General features: G+C 33.0%; 1 protein-coding gene across 1 annotated transcript in view; it reads right to left on the minus strand.

The window, feature by feature from the left end:
• Nucleotides 1-21,667, minus strand: part of LOC149909984 (diacylglycerol kinase eta) — a 128,122-nt gene extending 106,455 nt beyond the window's left edge. Inside the window, exons 1-2 of the mRNA XM_090120213.1 lie at nt 21,533-21,667; nt 6,992-7,102 (exon numbers count right to left, since the gene is read on the minus strand). Of these exons, the coding sequence (XP_089976339.1) occupies nt 6,992-7,102; nt 21,533-21,667 (246 nt within the window). The remainder of the gene's footprint in view (nt 1-6,991; nt 7,103-21,532) is intronic.
• Nucleotides 21,668-21,918: the final 251 nt, after the last annotated feature.

The following is a 21,918-nucleotide window of genomic DNA, read 5'->3' on the forward strand; positions in this document are numbered from 1 at the left end:
TCGATGCGATTTTTAAGAGATATATTGAAGAAAAGAACAAAATTCCCATGAAAATGAGATGATTCAAATTCATACCATTCCCTTGCAACGTGAAAGACAAACAGACAAACACACTTTGACATATTTTATAATAGTAATAAGAATTGGTTACAACGGTTTTATTCACGTTGTAATCCGTACTTCAAATTTTCTCTTGGATTGAATAATAATAAGATAGGACAAAAAATATACTTTCTATTTATTTTACGGGAAATACAGAAGTAACATAATATATACTTATTCATAAAACAGTCGCGATGTCAAACCAAATGTGTATCATAAAAATGGAAATCCCTTAAAAGTATTTTTCTTCCTACATTTCAGCGGGTTAATAATAAAAAAAGATATTCAGAAAGGATTACCTTTTCTGGTTGTTATTTGGATATAAATACGTGTATATATAGCGTATTAAGTTTAATTCAGTAAAAAAAATGTATGCGTGTACTAGAGTATACACGTAAGAAGTGAAACTTCTTTATGACCTTAAAAATGTAAATGAGTATGGCGTAACGTAAAAATGTCACGCGTACGGCGTAACGCAAAAATGTCACGCGTACGGCGTAACGCAAAAATGTTACACTAAATTTTTGTCCAACCCCGATAAAGAAGTTTCACTTCAATAATTTCAGGTATTTTCGTATTTGTAAGAATTAGTTTAGTTTTTTTATTACAGAAATAAGCGCTTTCATTATGAGCTTCGTTTAAGCTTTTCGTTTTAATATTAATTTAATTAAATTGTTTATAATTTATATTAAATTAGTATTTAAGGATTTTAATTCAAAGCTAACTAATAAGCACTACAAGAATTCTTATTAAAATGTAGAGATATTAAAGTTGTACTGAGGGAATGTTTAGCAACGCTTTATTATTTTACTATTTAAAAAATCATTTCACATTTTTTTATTGAGGTCTAAATATGTTTATCTTCTTATATATAAAAATGAATCGCAAAATGTGTTGGTAAGCGCATAACTCGAGAACGGCTGAACCGATTTCGATAATTCTTTTTTTATTATATTCCTTGAAGTACGAGGATGGCTTTTATGTAGAGAAAACGTAAACATGTACCACGGGCGAAGCCGGGGCGGACCGCTAGTTAATGATAAAATACAAAATTATCTTATTTATATTAATTGAATTAAGTATATACATATATAAAATAAATATTATTCTATTTTAATAATGACTACATAATATTATCTCTGTACATAATATCTAACAATAATATAATTAATTACCATAATTTTGTCGCAAATACCAGATCAATTTAAACTCCAAAGGAGAATTTAATATAGGAGCAGATTCTACCAATTAAGCACTAAATAAATCTTCACGTTATTAACTCTACAAGATGTGAAAAGCTTCATACTTGTAAACAATATAATATTGGCAGAGAAAATTATCTTCTTCTTATTCTTTGGTACAACACTCTCGTTCCAAACCCGGTGACCAAGTGACCCATTTACACTCGCATCCATAACACAAGTGAGCAACCGTGCAATTTAAACGTAAATACATCCTAAAATACAAACAAACATAAACAATACTTACAGTATTGAAGACTTGTTCAAAAACGGCCGGCGAGAATTGTGCAAGAGTCAAAATAAAACCAGGTCAAACGTAACTGCAACTATTTGTCAATACACACACTTGGATAGACACAGGCGAGGTAATCAAGCATATATTATAGCATTAGAAGTAATTAAGGAGAGGTTTTCATTAATCTTTTTCGGTTTATAAGTAATGGGTTTTAGTCGCGAGAGGGCGCGCATAACACGTGTGAACCGTTTGGCGCCTGAAGCGCGACTGAATATAACATTTCAGGGAACACAGCCCCAGCAGGCGCCCAGCGGTCTCGGTCAGGTGTGATTCGCTGTTCGACCACAGATATCATAATATCATTATACAATTATATTGACATTTTTGACATATACTTATTAGAGCCTGTGGTTGCGTAGATAGATACGTGTTTACTTATATAAATATGTATTTTATTTTTTAGTTTAAAATTGTAAATTAGGAAAGATTTTTAAGGCTTAAAATCATTAATAAGAGAAAAATTTGTAACGTATACGACTTATGATTTAATTAATAATTTTTCATAGAGCTTCAACTAGTAAAACCTATTTAATCCTTTAGAAAATATAAAGATGGAAAATTTTAACGAAAGCGTGGGAAGATTAACATCATGAGGTAGGTATTGTTTAAATATCGAAAAGGAATATTAAAAAATCCTACATAATGGAATATTTCCATTCAGCCCAATTTTACCATTTACAATTTTAATTTAATCGAACCCATTGCCTTAATGAGCTCGTTATAATATACCTACACAATATAATGGAAATTACAGAAGCGAATAATATTCAACGCAAAATAATTTAGATATTATATAATTCAGTTTTCAAATTATAAACTAATTTTCACATGTTTAATAATTAATTAAAATCCACACTGGTTTAATATAAACGAGACGGATTAAATGTTGTTTATGCTCGTTAATTTCAAGCATATACTTATTTTGTAACGTTCTAATCTATACTAATATTATAAAGCTGAAGAGTTTGTTTGTTTGAACGAACTAATCTCAGGAACCACAGTGCCGCTTTGAAAAATGATCCTATTTATCAAGGAAGATTATAGTCTATATATTATCACGCGACGAAGAAGACCAATAGGAGAGGAGCAACACGGGTAAAACCGCGGGGCACAGCTAGTAATCCATATAAGCCTACGTCAAAATTGTCTTTCATAGTCATAAAGCTTTTCTGTACCCACATGTTGTCGCAACGTGATCCTTATTATTTTTCCTTATTTTATTATGTATTTACAAAACATATATCAGCAAAAAGTCTCTGTATAAAGTGGATAAACGTACAAATATTATTCTATGAAGGTTAAAGAACTTTCAAAACAATACTGTGATAATACTCCAAGGTATTAACTTTAAAAAAATATTACTTATACGATTAGCATAACAGCATAATGTTTTAATTATGTAAATGAGTATTTATTTCACTAAACTTAATCCAAATGTTTACCAGATTTGAATGTATGCAGTTTTAACCCTTATGTTAATCAGATTTTTCTATAAGTTATAATATATAATAAAACCGGCCAAGTGCGAGTCGGGCTCGCGCACAAAGGGTTCCGTAGCAGCAAATATAATAAATTACAGTTAAATCAACCTATCTCAAAAACTATAAGAGATACTTTGATCAAACCAAAAATCGTTGAAAGAGTTAATTAGCATGCATCACCTCTATTTTTTTTAGAATTTTATACCCCGTAGTTATAAAAATAGAGGGGGGGGGACATACTTTTTACGACTTTGAGAGCTGATATCTCAAAAACCGTTCACTTTAAGAAAAATGTTTTTTAGAAAACTTTATATCATTTTAAAAGACCTTTCCATTGATACCCCACACGGGTATGTACATCGAAAAAAAAAATTTCATCCCTCAGTTACATGTATGGGGGGCCCCACCCCCAATTCTTTTTTTTACTATTTAGTGTCATATTTTTGTAGCGGTTCATACAACACATATTCCCATCAAATTTCATCACTGTAGTACTTATAGTTTCCGAGTAAATCGGCTGTGACAGACGGACAGACGGACAGACGGACAGACGGACATGACGAAACTATAAGGGTTCCGTTTTTGCCATTTTGGCTACGGAACCCTAAAAATGAAACCCGTTTCGCGTTGTCACGGCATCACGTACGTGTGAACGGCTGAACCGATTTAGATAATTCTTTTTTTTATTATATTCCTTGAAGTACGAGGATGGTTCTTATGTAGAGAAAACATAAATATGTACTACGGGCGAAGCCGGGGCGGACCGCTAGTATGTTATAATTTTGATTTTTCTTGATGCCAATACATATATGAATAGACTATATATTTTTATCTAGAAATTACACAGGCTAGAGTAGAGAACGTATTAACTTTTATTTTTATCAATAAATTTTTGTTCACAAAAAAATATAACTAACTGTGCCGCGCAGTTACATCCGCGGGCAAAAGCAAGTATTTCTATAGTACCTATGCGTCTTATTCTCGTATAATATAAGCTACATCACTTCCAAGTATCATCAAAATCCACCCAGTAATTTTTCGTGAAACAGAAACAGATAATATATTTGATTTTTTTTTATAGTATTCAAATGCTTTATATAATTTTTTAAAGAATAGAGCTCTCTTGTTCTTTTCTTCAAAATATTATACGCGTAACAAAAATTTCATCTCAAAGAGTTACGAAACTCACAAACTTTCGCAATTATGATATTAATTGTATTTATATTTATTGTTTTAAAATGGTCACGTTGTTACGTGCCCTGCGTTTAGAGTCTAAACATATCTCGATCTAAATCTATTATAGTCTAAACTTTAGACTATAATAGATTTAGATCCTATGTAGATACAGTGGTGGTCACATAATTAAAGACACCCCCTAATTATTGTCCATAAAATATTTACATTAGGAAGTAAAATTATCTGAAAAAGGTATTTAATCTAGTATTATTTTTATTAAACCATACAAGACAATATGTTCTTTAAAATGAGGGACAAAAAATAGTTATATTCCTTGTTAGTTTCTACACTTGCTCTCTGTGGGAATGTAACACAAACTTTGTTAACGTACGTGTAGCTGGCCACTTAATTAAAGACAACAAGAAATGAGTTATAATTTTTTATGAATAAAAAGAAATATCATTGTCCTTTACTTCGTTTTTTCGCGTAATTTCATAAATCGTTGACACTATAATTTTTTGGGTATTTTTAACTTTTAAAATTAAAATTCATACGTTTAATAGTTTTAATATCAATTATTATGGTTAAAAACAAGAGTTGCGACTCGTCCTCAAGAAAAAATATTTTTAACTTCCATGATAATTAAACTGTTTCAAGGATATGGTTATGAATGCTATAAAACATATCAAGATGTTCCACACGACCGAAAACGTACTCAGAAAAGCAAAACCAAGTGAAACTACTCGGCCGAAAGATTCAAAAATGGTGTTGTTGGCTAAAAAGATCCATTTAAAGGGTCGGAACTGATACAGTTCAGAGTTGTATGGTGCAGCAGGCTTGAAGGGGGTGTCTGCAAAGACAATTAGACGGAGACTGTGTGATGAAAACTTGCACTGAAGAGTATCTCGGAAAGTACCACTTTTGAAAAAACAAAATGTGAAGGCAAGATTTCACTTTGCTACAAAATACGAACACTGGACTGAACGAGAATGGAAACATGTGCTGGTTTGGCATGAAACTAAGATTAATATGATTAATTCTGTCAGAAAACAATATGTAAGACGCCATCTCAATAAGAAAATGGATCCAAGATACTCTAAAAAGTAGTCATACATGGGGGTGGAAATATCAAAGTGTGGCGCTGTTTTTCTGGACTTGGTGTTGGACCTGTCAAAAAGATAGAATGCAACATGGATAAATTCCAGTACAAGTATATTTTAGAGCAATCCATGCTGCCCTATGCAGAGGAAAATTTACCTTTTGTTTGGACTTTTCAACACGATAATGATCCTAATCACACTGCAAAAGTAGTGAAGTGCTTGTTAAGAAACCAATCTGTAACTGTTTTGGATTGGCCCCCCTACAGTCCGGATTCAAATCCGATCGAAAACTTATGAAATCAAGAAAGAAAGAAGTCGCGGCAAAGCGATCATCAAACGTCGACTAACTTTGCAAAGCATTTTGGAAGAATGGAACCAATTTAGTCATGCAACTTGAAAAAAAATTAGTTGCTTCAATGCCCAAGAGATGTAAACCGTCATTACTGCCAAAGGACATGCAACCAAATATTGAAAAGTGTAAGAAAGTTTTGTTAATACGTCAGGTATTTTGTGTTGTTAAAATTAATCTCATTAAAATAATATTTTTTTATATTTCTTATAAGCGAGTCTAATGTCTTTAATTATATGGCCAGACCTTTGCTAGGTTAAAACTGCTAATAGTAAGGATGAACCGAATAAAATCTAACAAACCGACAAGTTTTCTAGATAAAATTTAGTTTAGCATTAGACAACACATACCTGAATATTTTAAAATTATTTGACAAGTTCCAATGGTAGTGTAAAAAAAAATGTTGAGAGAAATGTCTTGGGTAGTATAAAATGTTCTTAGTGTCTTTAATTATGTGACCACCACTGTATATTGTAAAGTCCTATGTATAGACTGCCTCCTTGGTACAGTGGTTGACGCGTGAGCGTAGCACCGAGATGTCTCTTGGGTTCGATTACCGGTGGAGACGAAGAAAAAAAAATGTCTTGGTCTGGCAGGACACAGAAGGCTGATCACCAACTTGTCCCTAAAGAAAATCGATCAGTGAAACAGATGTATAATGCATCTGCCCCTCACCCCACTTGGGGACATGGGACTTCACTATTTATGTATATAGAATAATATTAATATGTATCTAGGTAACACGAGTGCAACCACCGAGGCTGTCAACAATTGGTTCACATGGAACTCCAAGTGTCGTCACATCATTTAGCTTGAATTGGAACAGTTTTGCATAGTCATTGGAACTTTTTGTTTTAAAACGTGAAGCTGAAAACGTCATAGAGTATAAAGAGGTTTTAATTGTTTTAACACTATCATTTATTAGTATTAATGCAGAATTAGAGTACATTTATTCAAATTATATTCTGTGTTTTGTATGACTTTGTTAATTTAATTTACATCATTTCTTAATTCACTGAAATAAATATTGTTCAATTCGATTACTTCAATTATTAATTTATTTTATTTTATGACTTGTTTAATTATAATTTATCTATATTAATATAAAACGCGTTTAAAAAATGTAGAGTTTTCAAAATTAGTTCGTCTCTACGAAACAAATATTCATTAATAAAATTATACCTACTTTAAGCTATATTTAAACTATTATTTATAATTAAAACACAATAAATATAAACTAGACTCACATCCTTCTCCTTTGCGTAGTATAGCGTGCGCCCGCGCAGCTTGAAGTATCGGCGTTGCCATCTTAGGAAGCTGCGCGTCTGTTTCATCAGGTAACCCTCTTTGACCACTGGCTGTAATAAATTTATTATCTTTATAAGTATACTTAAAGGTAAATATGTAAATTAAAAAAAAGACGTGTGGCACTCGGGGACTGCCGCGGTAAAGCTATTGCATAGCATGCCTTCAAGCCACACCTCCACTCCCGTCGGAGTGGGGAGCGTGAGGTTTTTCTTTACGCAATTTCTGCATTCGGTCCCCGCGCTCAAGGCCCGCGATAGAAGCTATGCAACAGCTTAATGATATTATTCATAATACGTAAGGTACATCGTATACATAATAATATTTTTAACTTTTTACTTGGGACTTTAAAAAAGTGTTGTGGTATTATGAGTATCATTTTTTAATGTTTATTGAAATAAATGGTTGTCATGTTTTCTGTATGAGATACGATGTTTATGAGACTATCTAATAGCCTAATAGGTTTTGTTATATAGAGTAACTTAGGAGTACTATTTCGGAAATTATAACCAGTCAAAGTCGTGAGCGAAATCTAGTATTGCATAAGCGGTTGCACTTCCCGGGGCCTAAATAAACAATTCAACAGAGGTACATTTTGTATTGCGAGCATTCCACACCGTATCTTCGTGTTTAATTAATAAGTACTCAAGTAGGGGGCGCTTAATTACCTGCTACGTACGTTTTACATGACCATTGGCATATTGGTTAGAGCTCGTGACCATTGACACGTAAACCGTATTCATATCTATTAATCTCAACTTTTAACTGCTTTCATAAACAGCAAGCAAGTGTAGCATTTCGCTTCATCACTTGACAATGTAAGTCGTTCTAATCTCTATTTTCCAATTGACATTCTTCAAATCAACAAAAGCTCAATCCGTAGCGTAGCGCATACAGGAGAAAGTTATTCGTAAAGTATAGGATAACTAGCTTACCGCCCGCGGCTTCGCCCGCTTTGTCTAAAACCTAATAAATTATATACTAAAACCTTCCTCTTGAATCACTCTATCTATTAAAAAAACCGCATCAAAATCCGTTGCGTAGTATTAAAGATTTAAGCGTACAAATGGACATAGGGAAATAGGGACAGAGAAAGCGACTTTGTTTTATACTATGTAGTGATGAAGAGCATTAAACATAAACCTGGACATTATAAAATCAGTCCAAAATATACACTCAAAGAACTAGACGTTCAACTTCGCAGTATATACCTACTCAAATTATCTTGTTAAAAACTAATCCATCATGAATCTAAGAGAACACACCGAGTTCATCGCACCGTGGCATTAATGAAAACAAATATTTATATTCGAAATAGCGGGAAATATATTTTTCACATCAACAATTCATAATATAGTTTATTTCGCGCGGAAAGTTGTTCTGAAGGTGAACAGCGAAAGCTTATAGCTAACCACATTACGAGCGTTTTAAATAATAAAGTGGAGTTTATCCTCTTAGGTTTTACGCATAATTTATTGTGTGAAACGTGAATTAGAGAGATAATGTATACTAGATTTCCGCCCGCGGCTTCGCCCGCGTTTTCAAAGGAAAACCCGCATAGTTCCCGTTCCCGTGGGATTTCCGGGATAAAACCTATCCTATGTGTTAATCCAAGTTACCCTCTATATGTGTGCTAAATTTCATTGTAATCGGTTCAGTAGTTTTTACGTGAAAGAGTAACAAACATCCATACATCCATACATCCATACAAACTTTCGCCTTTATAATAGTTAATGTATATTTTTATATTAATGAGCTTTACAACTGTTTGCTTTTGTGCGTACGTTATTATTCCATCAACAGCAGGGAACGACTTTAACTTTTCTATAAAAACTCTATATTTCGTAGGCGGTAAAATATGTTTGGTAATAGTTTCGACCAATTAACCAATGACTCAGGTATTGACTTTCTATGATAAACAAATGCTAAAATGTCGGAGACTAATTTTTCAATTTATTTGCAAATTATCGATCTTTACTGCTCCAATTATTGAAGGGAAACATTATCAAACCAACATGGTAAATGGCGGTCTTGACTAGGATGGTAGCCTGTGACTTCAATTTAAAAATATGACCCGATAGTGGGACCCATCATCACATTGACCGCGCTCTATGTCGCTTAACTTTTAAATCCACCGACCACTTATTGCTACTCACTCATAAACAATCGCGTATCAAACATGAATAAATAATATCGACTACAATCATATTTACTACCATCATGCTCTTTACTATAGCAGAGATCATCGACCGATCTTCTGAAGTTTGGACGAATGCCAGACGCGGCACACATTCATTTAGGCCTGCGTGATGTTGAATTTAAGATGATAGAGGACATATTTCTTTCATCCACTCGTTTTACTCTAGTTTTATGGATAGTAAATGTCAGTTAAGCCACGTAGTCAGTTGTCACAACAATTATTTGATGTGATGTCTTTTAACAACAAAAAAACATAAAATCACTAAATCTTATTTGTTTAATATGAATTATGCAGTACTTTTGTCAACTAACAAGTCGCACAGTATTTTTGTTGCACATTATTGAAAATTAGTTGCTAATTAGGTTTTTTGTGAAAATTAAGCTCTCCGTGCGATTAGAGATTTTTGTGAAAATTTAGCTTACCGTGCGAATAGAGCTTTTTGTGAAAATTAAGCTCTCCGTGCGATTAGAGCTTTTTGTGAAAATAAAGCTCTCCATGCGATTACAGCTTTTTGTGAAAATTAAGCTCTCCGTGCGATTAGAGCTCTTTGTGAAAGTTAAGCTCTCCATGCGTTTAGAGCTTTTTGTGAAAATTAAGCTCTCCGTGCAATTAGAGCTTTTTATGAAAATTAAGCTTTCCATGCGATTAGTTTTTGTGAAAATTAGGCTCTCCGTGCGATGAGAGCTTTTTGTGAAAATTAAGCTCTCCGTGCGATAAGTTTTTTGTGAAAATTAAGCTCTCCGTGCGATTAGAGCTTTTTGTGAAAATTAAGCTCTCCATGCGATTAGAGCTTTTTGTGAAAATTAAGCTCTCCGTGCGATTAGAGCTTTTTGTGCAAATTAAGCTTTCCGTGCGATTAGAGCTTTATGAGAAAAATTAAGCTCTCCGTGCGATGAGAGTTTTTTGTGAAAAGAAAGCTCCGTGCGATTAGAGTTTTTTTGTGAAAATTAAGCTTTCCGTGCGAATAGAGCTTTTTGTGAAAATTAAGCTCTCCATGGGATTAGAGCTCTTTGTGAAAATTAAGCTCTCCGTGCGATTAGAGCTTTTTGTGAAAATTAAGCTTTCCGTGCGATATGTGCTTTTTGTGAAAATTAAGCTCTCCATGCGATTAGAGATTTTTGTGAAAATTAAGCTCTCCGTGCGATTAGAGCTTTTTGTGAAAATTAAGCTCTCCATGCGATTAGTTTTTAGTGAATATTAAGCTTTCCGTGCGATTAGAGCTTTTTATGAAAATTAAGCTCTCCGTGTGATTAGAGCTTCTTGTGAAAATTAAGCTTTCCGTGTGATTAGAGCTTTTTGTGAAAATTAAGCTCTCCATGCGATTAGAGCTTTTTTTAGAAAATTAAGCTTTCCGTGCGAATAGAGCTTTTTGTGAATATAAAGCTTTCCATGCGATTAGAGCTTTTTATGAAAATTAAGCTCTCCATGCGATTAGAGCTTTTTTGTGAAAATTAAGCTCTCCGTGCGATTAGAGCTTTTTGTGAAAATTAAGCTTTCCGTGCGATTAGAGCTTTTTGCGAAAATTAAGCTCTCCGTGCGATAAGAGCTTTTTGTGAAAATTAAGCTTTCCGAGCGATTAAAGCTTTTTGTGAAAATTAAGCTCTCCGTGCGATGAGAGTTTTTTGTGAAAATTAAGCTCTCCGTGCGATTAGAGCTTTTTGTGAAAATAAAGCTTTCCGTGCGATATGAGCTTTTTGTGAAAATTAAGCTCTCCATGCGATTAGAGCTTTTTGTGAAAAGTAAGCTCTCCGTGCGATTAGATCTTTTTGTGAAAATTAAGCTCCGTGCGATTAGAGCCTTTAATGAAAATTAAGCTCTCCATGCGATTTTATGCGGTTATTAATTCGGCCGGTATATTTTTTTTATGTATGTACAGTGTACACCGATTACTCCGAGGTTTCTGAACCGATTTACGTGATTCTTTTTTTGTTCGATGCGGGATGGTGTCGAATTGGTCCCATAATATTTTTTTTCGGATAGGCCCAGTAGTTTTTATTTTATGAGCATTTTTGTCTGTACTCGATGACTAAGTTGATATGTAGCAAGTAACTTTGATTCACTTCCCGGTAACCGATTGAGCTGAAATTTTGTATACGTATGTAAATTTGATAGCGATGAAACATTATCATGACATGAAGCTGATTTGATGATGGAATCGGAAGGTGGTAGGAACTCAGTAATATATTGACTCAACTTTATCGAGTTTGGGCTCGTTTGATTCGTGTTGAAAAATACACTAAAAAGTATTAAATAAAAATAACTGCGTTAAAAACAACCGACTTTAAAAACGGAAAAGTTAGAAATAAAAAAGATTTGATATTATTAACTACTACATAATATTATTGTACATATTTCGCAATAAAAAGTGGCCTATGTCCTTTCTCGGGTATCAAAATATCTCCATACCAAATTTCATGCAAATTGGTTCAGTAGTTAAGGCGTGATTGAGTAACAGACAGACAGACAGACAGGGTTACTTTCGCATTTATAATATTAGTATGGATTATATAATATTTATAAGTTGTCACAATTACAACTGATGCGATGTGATCTCTTTTTACCTATCAGTTCAGTAGCTCTGAGCCTAGTTCGTGAACTATTGTTATTCCCTTCTGAGATAAGGAAGTCCTAGCGGAGCAAAGTTTCCCGGCTTAGCTAGTACAACATCAATCATCCCTTCTAAGTATTGCAAGCCATACTTTCCAAATATAGCTAAGAATCATCTCGACACTTACCATTACATAGTATTATATTATCTGTGCCATTACTAAAAACCGCATTACAATCAGTTCCTTAATTTCATAGTTACCATTTTAATACAAATAAACGTTCGTAAGAACTGAATAAACGCCATCCCGGTTCCAAAATAGAACTTCTCCCAAATAAAACATGGTTAAACTTCATTTAAATCCGATAACTACACTACTAACTTTCAATACCTCTGAAATAGTGTAGATATCGATGATCAAACGAACTTTGAACTACATAATAATTGGCCCACTTTCGGCAACTTTCAACAAATAGGTATCTCAAGAAAGTTATAATTAGAAATAACGAACAATGAAACCACAGATTTAAGGCTGCGTACACACGGACGAGTGTAACGCTTGTCTAATAAATATGTGTGGTTTTATAAGTTTTAAGTGATTTGCGAATGTAACGAAAGTGAGTAAACTAATTTTTTTTTTATTTTTTTTTTTATTGTTACCCAAAAAAACAGCTTTAGTAACTGGGTTATATGAACGCTGCTGTCTAATTAAATACTAGATGGGTGGTCTTTAAAAGTTTTTAGTGAATACTAAATAAATACATTTTATTTTATGATAATATGTATATTGCCTATTATTAACACATTTAAGTGGGAGTCGTGCACGCTTCGACACGATTTTGTTTCGTGCGTAGGGGAGCCGGAGGCCCGTTTTATTTTCATATACGCTTCGTCGTCATAACTCATAATCGATCTTAAATAATATCTTTTCTGTCAGATATAATTTTATTATGAATTAATAATGAATAATTCTTTATTGTATATTGAACACAATTTTAAAAAATCGCTTATCCCTTATAAGCGATTTTCAGAGTTAGGGCCATATAATGTGTTCATAGTTATCGCTTACCATCAGGCGAACCACAAGCTCGGTTCCCCGTTCTAACATTCAAAAGACATACATAACAAAATTTTAGATTTTTCATACGATTAATGTATGATACTTTTTATTTGTGTCAGAGATTACTGTTTGAAGCTGAATCGTATTTTTTTAGGATTTAAATACATGAGTCCTGTCTTGTACGATTAAAGAATTAACCACACTGTTACACATTTATTAAGATGTAAGATATATTCGAAAAATTTGTTTATTTATAATTAGATGTTTTTTAATCACCTTCAGGACCCTATATAACAATTATAAGTTATGTTATCCTAAGGTAATATTGACTAGACGAGCTATAGGTTATTTGTCCTATGTATCTATTCATTATGTAAGGGTTGATTACGCTCAACCTACATAATATTATGTTTATTCTATTCCCATATTTATTTTCAAACAATATACAAAGTTAATTTAACCTTTATTCAATATATGTATCGTTCGCTACTCTATATAACTTAACTATTCCATTTTCATAAAAAAAAGCCGAACATACACATAAAGAGTCATAAAATATTAGAAACACATCAAATATAAGTAGTTTCCTCTCCTTTAGTGAAATAGAGAGCAAAAACTACAATTTTTATAATACTTTTTTTACTCACAAAGAAATGATTAATCTGTTTCCTGCTCGACCTAGTTACATTTCTATTTCTTAGACCCCACCGATTTTCTAACCCTAAGCCCCTGAGACCTACGATCATACAATCACCAAGTGCACAAAAAGCATGAAACACGACACTATAAAGCCACTAATAAAAATTAAAAAAAAAACATAAAGACACTAACAAAATTAAAAAAAAGACTTTAAATCTCCTCACCACAGTCATTCATGCGCTGTATGTCACACGGGAATGACGTGTGCGTTGAACGCGCTGCGGACGTCCGCTTTCAAGACGTTACATCACGACGGCGAAACAATGATACAGGGTATTTGTTTTGTATGTTTACGTTAACAATGTGTAAAAATGTCTTGTTTCTCGACACAAAAGAGCAACAATATAGCATATATAGTACCTATTGACAATTCCATTTCCTAAATGCTTAAAAAATGCAAAAGAATTGGAAAAAAACATCGTACTGAAATCTGAATTATTCGGATAGGTGTTTTTCTCTTAATTTTAGAGCCCTTTTAACATGCAACGAAAAGTGCAGCTGATCACTTTGCAAATTGTCGAAATAATTGTAACAAACTGGTACCAAGATAGAGATATATATAATCTGTACATACTACTAATTATATTACCTAATAAACCTTTCACTCAGAAATGCTTTTAGCACTAATGTAACCCAGACCTACACTCAGTTCATTCAATTGAATTATATAATGTCGCATTAGCTGCACATGGCGGATAATAATTAAAGTTTTATATATCAAGTAAATAAGTATTTTATTGCCTGAAACCGTGCGTGCAATGTAATAAAACGTTAAGCGTATTGGTTGAAAATATATATAGAGAGATAGAAAAAAAACAGAACAGCTTGTAATGGATAGCTTCTTTTACGTTTCTAATGCATTTTAATATTCATCTAACTACACAGTATTTAAGGCTACATACAGCCTCTTTCAGGTTTCTCAAACCTCAGATACATTCATGCCAAACGAATGAATGACGACAGATTGACGCGCCGGACGTCCGCCGCGCGACGTGGGTGGAACAAGGAGCCTGTTTAATGTTAATTCATGCCTCGTCAATTCTTGTAAAGCTTTATAGTACATAATATTATAATATGAAGGTTTGTATGGCTCAAATAATGGGGGAGAGACGAACCATACCATATTATAATATCATTATTGCTATACGCGTTTAAAAGCAGTGCGAAACGTGAAGGTGGCCAAAAATATTACGGATGAGAACCAACGAAGTTGGACGAACGAACCAAAGAAGTGCATGGGTATCACGCTAAAACTAATAGGAATTAAGAATTAAAAGAGAAGCGCAGCTAGTTGTATACACTATTATTATAAAAAGGAAAGGTTTGATTGTTTGTTTGTTTGAATTGAATAGGCTCCGAAACTACTGGACCGATAAAAAAAATATTTTACCATTAGAATCCTACATTATCCCTGTAGAATATAGGCTTCCTATACGTATATTAATTTTATGATGTTTAAGCTAGTATGATTTAAATCAAAATACGTTACTGATTGCATCTAAATAAATAAATGTTTAGTAACTCACTTCAAAAGAACTCCTTTTAAAAGCTTATTAGCTATAAGTGTATGGAAAAACTCTTTAATTTGCGTGAGTGCAAATTAATTTTTCACAAATTGATTGGCGCCGCATCACGTCAGCTACCAATTAGTCAGATTGTCGGCAATTCGGAAATTTTTCACGAACAAGCCTTAAACGGAAACGCCTACGTCACTATGTTTTATCAGTTATTAAAAAAAGATTAGTAACTAGCTGCTCTAGCAGATGTTGTTCTGCCTTATTGTTCCTTTTACGTGTTTTCTTTCCATAAGAAACTTTCTTGTGCCTTACCATTTAAAAAAATATCCGAATTCGTCGTGCCGTTCTTGAGTTTTAAGAATAAGAATATAAGAATAAAATAAATTTACGCTTAGTAAGACAGTTTGCGATTCATTTCTATGAATAGAGAAGATATGATTTTAGAAATAAAGCTTTAAAAAACTATTAGATATTAGATACAATGGATTACGCGAATATTTTTACAAGAAAATAATAAAAAGTGTCCCCATTACCTTGACTTCGTAGATATCTTCTCTTTTAATTTTAGTTAAAATCAAATTCTTAAAATTCATTTTATTATTATTTCACAATAAAAATATGTTATTAATTTCACCACTGCATCAACCTTAAAAAAAATTGTACCACAAATTGTATATTTTTGTAATTTCGAAATACATCGCTTGTCATTAGTCAAATATTGTATGCCAATCGCAACAAAACACGTAATGTAATTCAAAGCTTTATATTACCCACAATTCAACATTATTACATAAAATATACATAGTTCTATTACGGTTATTACTTCTAACAAAGGCCAGTAACAACTGGCTAGTTTTTAATATTACCTGCACGAACTCTATGAAAATATGCAAACGACTCGTGAACAATAAAACTGTACATAAACGACAAGCCTTATCAACTATTTATCGAAGTACTTGTATTGTGAACTATTTCATTTATAAGAGAATGGCTTTTTTTCTTATTATACCATGTAAAAGTTCCAATTATATTTATATAGACATTAATACTCTACATTGTAGAGTGTATCATCACTATCACTACATAGTATAAAACAAAGTCGCTTACTCTGTCCCTATGTCCCTTTGTATGCTTAAATCTTTAAAACTGATTTTGATGCGGTTTTATTAAAAGATAGAGTGATTCAAGAAGAAGGTTTTAGACAAATCGGGTGAACCAGCGGGCAGTAAGCTAGTAAAACTATAAAAAAGTCGTATTCGTATAAATATGTACAGTTTGTAAGCATCGATTGTTCAGCAAATCAGCTCTACAAATTGAAAAGAGTAGGTAAACCCAAAAAGGAGAAACAACAACTGCTTTTTCATGTTAAGTGAATTTTCCTACATATAATGTTTATTAATATCATAAAATATGTTTTTAATATATTATTTTGAATGATGATATCAAAAATCATGACAAAGATATGGCTAGAAAATTTGAACAAAGTTAAAGAAACACACTAGTACACAAAGACGAAATCATGAACGCAAAATTAGTAATTTTATACGTAAAAATAAAGGCATGTTTACACGTGCCGTTTTAACTTCAAAGATTATTACGTAAAATGGAGTTACGAGGATTTTTCCTTTAAAATAACGCGTTATAAAATATAAATAATAGCTGTAAAGACTCCGCGTTTAAAATACGGGTCAAAGCAATTAGCGATAACGCTTTTATTTATTAAATCCCGGTTTAATACGTGCTGTTAAGTTAATGGCTCTTGTGAAGTCCCATGTCCCCTAGTGGAGTAAGGGGCAGATGCATTATACATCTGTTTCACTGATCGATTTTCTTTAGGGACAAGTAGGTGATCAGCCTTCTGTGTCCTGCAAGACCGAGACATTTTTTTTTCTTCGTCTCCACCGGGAATCGAACCCAGGACAAGTAGGCGATCAGCCTTCTGTGTCCAGCAAGACCGAGACATTTTTTTTTCTTCGTCTCCACCGGGAATCGAACCCAGGACCCCTCGGTTCTACGCTCACGCGTCAACCATGACTGTACCAAGGAGGCTCTAATGGCTCTTAGTCATTGCAAAACTCTTAATGCTGTACTTAAAAATACATTTTTTTGCACTAGTTGATATCGCGGCATTGTCAACTTTGTGGTTATTGTTGAAATATTTTTTTTTAAATAAAAAACTAAAATTTCAATGGTCAATACTGGATAAAGTCAAAATTAGACTAGGAAGGCACTAGCTTACAATAAGAAAATAATCATCAAAATCGGTTCACCATGTCAAAAGTTCACAACAAACCCACGAAAAAGAGTACAATTTAACCTTCTCTTTTTTAAGGTTGATAAAATCTATGTCTGCATTCAATTCCGGATAAGAACCAACGAAGTTGCATGGGTATCACGCTAAAACTAATAGGAATGGAGGAATGTGAATTCAAAGAGAAGCGCAGCTTGTTGTATACACTAATATTATAAAGAGAAAAGATTTCATTGTTTGTTTGTTTGAATTCAATAGGCTCCGTAACTACTGAACCAATAAAAAAAAAGACGGGTTGCACTCCGGGAGTGCCGGCAGAAGTGAAAACTTGATTATTGACGTTGAGCATGTTACATATCCATCCGTCTTACGCTTTTTCGATCAGGTCACGTGTCCTGACGCGAGTTTAAAATTTGGTTCCCAACGCCGCTAAAGAAGTTTTCACTTCAAAAATATTTTTCCATTAGAATCCTACATTATCCCTGTAGAATATAGGCTACCTATATTAATTTTATGATGTTTAAGCTAGTATGAAGGAATTCCAGGTTGTCTGGAAGAGATCGCTGTCTTAGCGATAAGACCGCCTGTTGTGCTCAACTGTGTCTATTTATTTTATATATTTACTTTTGTAATTTTTATTTATTGGTGCACAATAAAGTATTTTTGTTTGTTTGTTTGTTTGTATGACTTAAATCAAAATGCGTTACTGCAGATTCCATCTAAATAAATAAACGTTTACTAACTCACTTCAAAAGAACTCCTTTTAAAAGCTTATTAGCTATAAGTGTATGGCAAAACTCTTTAATTTGCGTGAGTGCAAATTAATTTTTCACAAATTGATTGGCGCCGCATCACGTCAGCTACCAATTAGTCAGATTGTCGGCAATTCGGAAATTTTTCACGAACAAGCCTTAAACGGAAACGCCTACTTCACTATGTTTTATCAGTTATTAAAAAAAGATTAGTAACTAGCTGCTCTAGCAGATGTTGTTCTGCCTTATTGTCCCTTTTACGTGTTTTTTTTCCATAAGAAACTTTCTTGTGCCTTACCATTTAAAAAAATATCCGAATTCGTCGTGCCGTTCTTGAGTTTTAAGAATAAGAATATAAGAATAAAATAAATTTACGCTTAGTAAGACAGTTTGCGATTCATTTCTATGAATAGAGAAGATATGATTTTAGAAATAAAGCTTTAAAAAACTATTAGATATTAGATAAAATGGATTACGCGAATATTTTTACAAGAAAATAATAAAAAGTGTCCCCATTACCTTGACTTCGTAGATATCTTCTCTTTTAATTTTAGTTAAAATCAAATTCTTAAAATTCATTTTATTATTATTTCACAATAAAAATATATTATTAATTTCACCACTGCATCAACCTTAAAAAAAATTGTACCACAAATTGTATATTTTTGTAATTTCGAAATACATCGCTTGTCATTAGTCAAATATTGTATGCCAATCGCAACAAAACACGTAATGTAATTCAAAGCTTTATATTACCCACAATTCAACATTATTACATAAAATATACATAGTTCTATTACGGTTATTACTTCTAACAAAGGCCAGTAACAACTGGCTAGTTTTTAATATTACCTGCACGAACTCTATGAAAATATGCAAACGACTCGTGAACAATAAAACTGTACATAAACGACAAGCCTTATCAACTATTTATCGAAGTACTTGTATTGTGAACTATTTCATTTATAAGAGAATGGCTTTTTTTCTTATTATACCATGTAAAAGTTCCAATTATATTTATATAGACATTAATACTCTACATTGTAGAGTGTATCATCACTATCACTACATAGTATAAAACAAAGTCGCTTACTCTGTCCATATGTCCCTTTGTATGCTTAAATCTTTAAAACTACGCAATGGATTTGGATGCGGTTTTTTTTAATAGATAGAGTGATTCAAGAGGAAGGTTTTAGTATATTATTTATTAGGTTTTAGACAGATCGGGTGAAGCTGAGGGCAGTAAGCTAGTTAAACTATAAAAAAGTCGTGAATTTTCCTACATATAAACATAAAGTTTATTAATATCATAAAATGTGTTTTATTAATACATTATTTTGAATGATGATATTTGTTTCTATCTTAAATAAGAATCTTAAATTTTTAAGAAGAATCTTAAATTTTCGTTTCTTTATTAAATAAGAATATGGCAAGAACATTTGGACAATGTTAAAGAACCTGTAGTACCCAAAGACGAAATCATGAACCCAAAATTAGTAATTTTATACGTAAAAATAAAGGCATGTTTACACGTGCCGTTTTAACTTCAAATAAAAGATTATTACGTAAAATGTAGTTACGAGGATTTTTCCTTTTAAATAACGCGTTATAAAATATAAATAATAGCTGTAAAGACTCCGCGTTTAAAATACGGGTCAAAGCAATTAGCGATAACGCTTTTATTTATTAAATCCCGGTTTAATACGTGCTGTTAAGTTAATGGCTCTTGTGAAGTCCCATGTCCCCTAGTGGGGTAAGGGGCAGATGCATTATACATCTGTTTCACTGATCGATTTTCTTTAGGGACAAGTACACCTACTTATCCCTAAAGAAAATCATAAAATATCAGCCTTCTGTGTCCTGCAAGACCGAGACATTTTTTTTTCTTCGTCTCCACCGGGAATCGAACCCAGGACCCCTCGGTTCTACGCTCACGCGTCAACCACTGTACCAAGGAGCGGGTCTCTAATGGCACCTAGTCATTGCAAAACCATTAATGCTGTACTTAAAAATACATTTTGTTGCACTAGTTGATATCGTATCGCGGCATTGTCAACTTTGTTATTATTGTTGAAATAATATTTTTTTAAGATAAAACTAAAATTTGAATGGTCAATACTGGATAAAGCCAAAATTAGACTAGGAAGGCACTAGCTTACAATAAGAAAATAATCATCAAAATCGGTTCACCATGTCGAAAGTTCACAACAAACCCACGAAAAAGTGTACAATTTAAAACCTTCTCTTTTTTAAGGTTGATAAAATCTATGTCTACATAAAAATCAATTGCTGTTCGTTAGTCCCACTAAATCTCCAGAACGGCTAGCAATTTATCTGATTTAAGTTTTTAAATGTTTGTCGTAGTCCACGGAAGTTTTAAACGCTGAGAAACATAAATAATAAATAACAGGTGACACGAAGTTCACGGGTCATCTAGTTATTGTAATAATGTAATAAATATTTATAAACGAACGGCCTTGAGTCGTGGCTTGGGTGGTTGAATTATAGACTATTAAGTATTCTGTGATTATAGATAAGTTTAATTTTTTTTTCAGGTCGAACTCTACCAATATTTCAACAAATTCTGTTTATAATTTTTTTCTTAATAGAAAATTGAATATCTCTACAGCTTTTCAGTTGCATATCCATTTCAGATGTAAAGATTAAATCACGGTCTTTTGCTTTATGTCTATGAAATTTTATGAGAGAGAGCTTCTTAGACTGTGAATATCAATTGAATATAATTATATATTATAATATCAAGTGAATATACTCGTATGTTTGTACAAACATACGGAGATATGTACCAGGTACCCATTTGATAATATAATTTTTTTTAATTACGGAAAAACAGAATGATAATTTTTCATACATTTTGGTAATTGTGTGATCCATTATTATGAGTTAAACTTATTATCATCTACAGAATTCATTTCTTTTAATTCAAAATGATATATTAAATTGATTAAGCAACAAAAATCGACTTTATTACTTAATTCGCAGTTTGAAAAACGATTACAAATTGTATGCAAATGCAAAACAACACCGTGCATTAGTGCAATTGCTTGTTTAATTCGTTTCAAATAACAATTACATTAAATAGAGCGTGCAGTGCATAGCCCTGTATTACACTGAAAGGGTTCGTTAACCCTTAATCACCCCACATACATTATATACCTATCTATCATAAAGTAACATCACCTATCACGAAGCTTTAATTCTCAATAAAGTAGTAAGCTTTCGTTCTAATAGAGACATAATAGGTATTATTACAATGGCTGGAACCAGCGTTTGGCAACAAAACAAACTATAGAAAAATGTACAATAGTATATGTAGCTTAACCGCGTCCCGGGCACATGGTAGCCCCCGCGCGCCCCGCGAAACGTCACTTGGCACGCCCATACTCGCTGCCTGAACCAAAACAATGGCTTTTCATTTTTGCAGAAGGTACTCACCAGCCTCCCGACGCATTTGCTAGTTGATATCCGTCGCAGCAAAGGCTTTTTCTCCGTTTCATTTTCACTGTCCGTGCTGTCTTCACAGAGTGATGATTTCTTTTCGCCGCTCGCGTTTCCTTCGACCACTGACATCGCGCTTAAAGCGCGTAATCACCACGCACACGGAACACATCAAACACGGCTACATCATACAGAATTAATTAATATTTCACATCGTTAGAATGCAACGCTACCTCTCTGACATTTCGAGCGAGCGCCATGGCCACTGTGACAAGAAACGCTGAAAACAAAACAAGCGAGCCGGTGGTGGCGCCATCTCGTAGTTTTCAAGGGAAGTTCGTTCTTTCAGGAGCTTTTCAGTTCTAGGGAACTTTGAAGCTTTG

This window comes from Colias eurytheme, chromosome 3 (genome assembly GCF_061535395.1).
Source record: "Colias eurytheme isolate Ceu_HAF_F1 chromosome 3, ilColEury1 Martin Lab GWU primary, whole genome shotgun sequence".
In the NCBI taxonomy this organism is placed as follows: domain Eukaryota; kingdom Metazoa; phylum Arthropoda; class Insecta; order Lepidoptera; family Pieridae; genus Colias; species Colias eurytheme.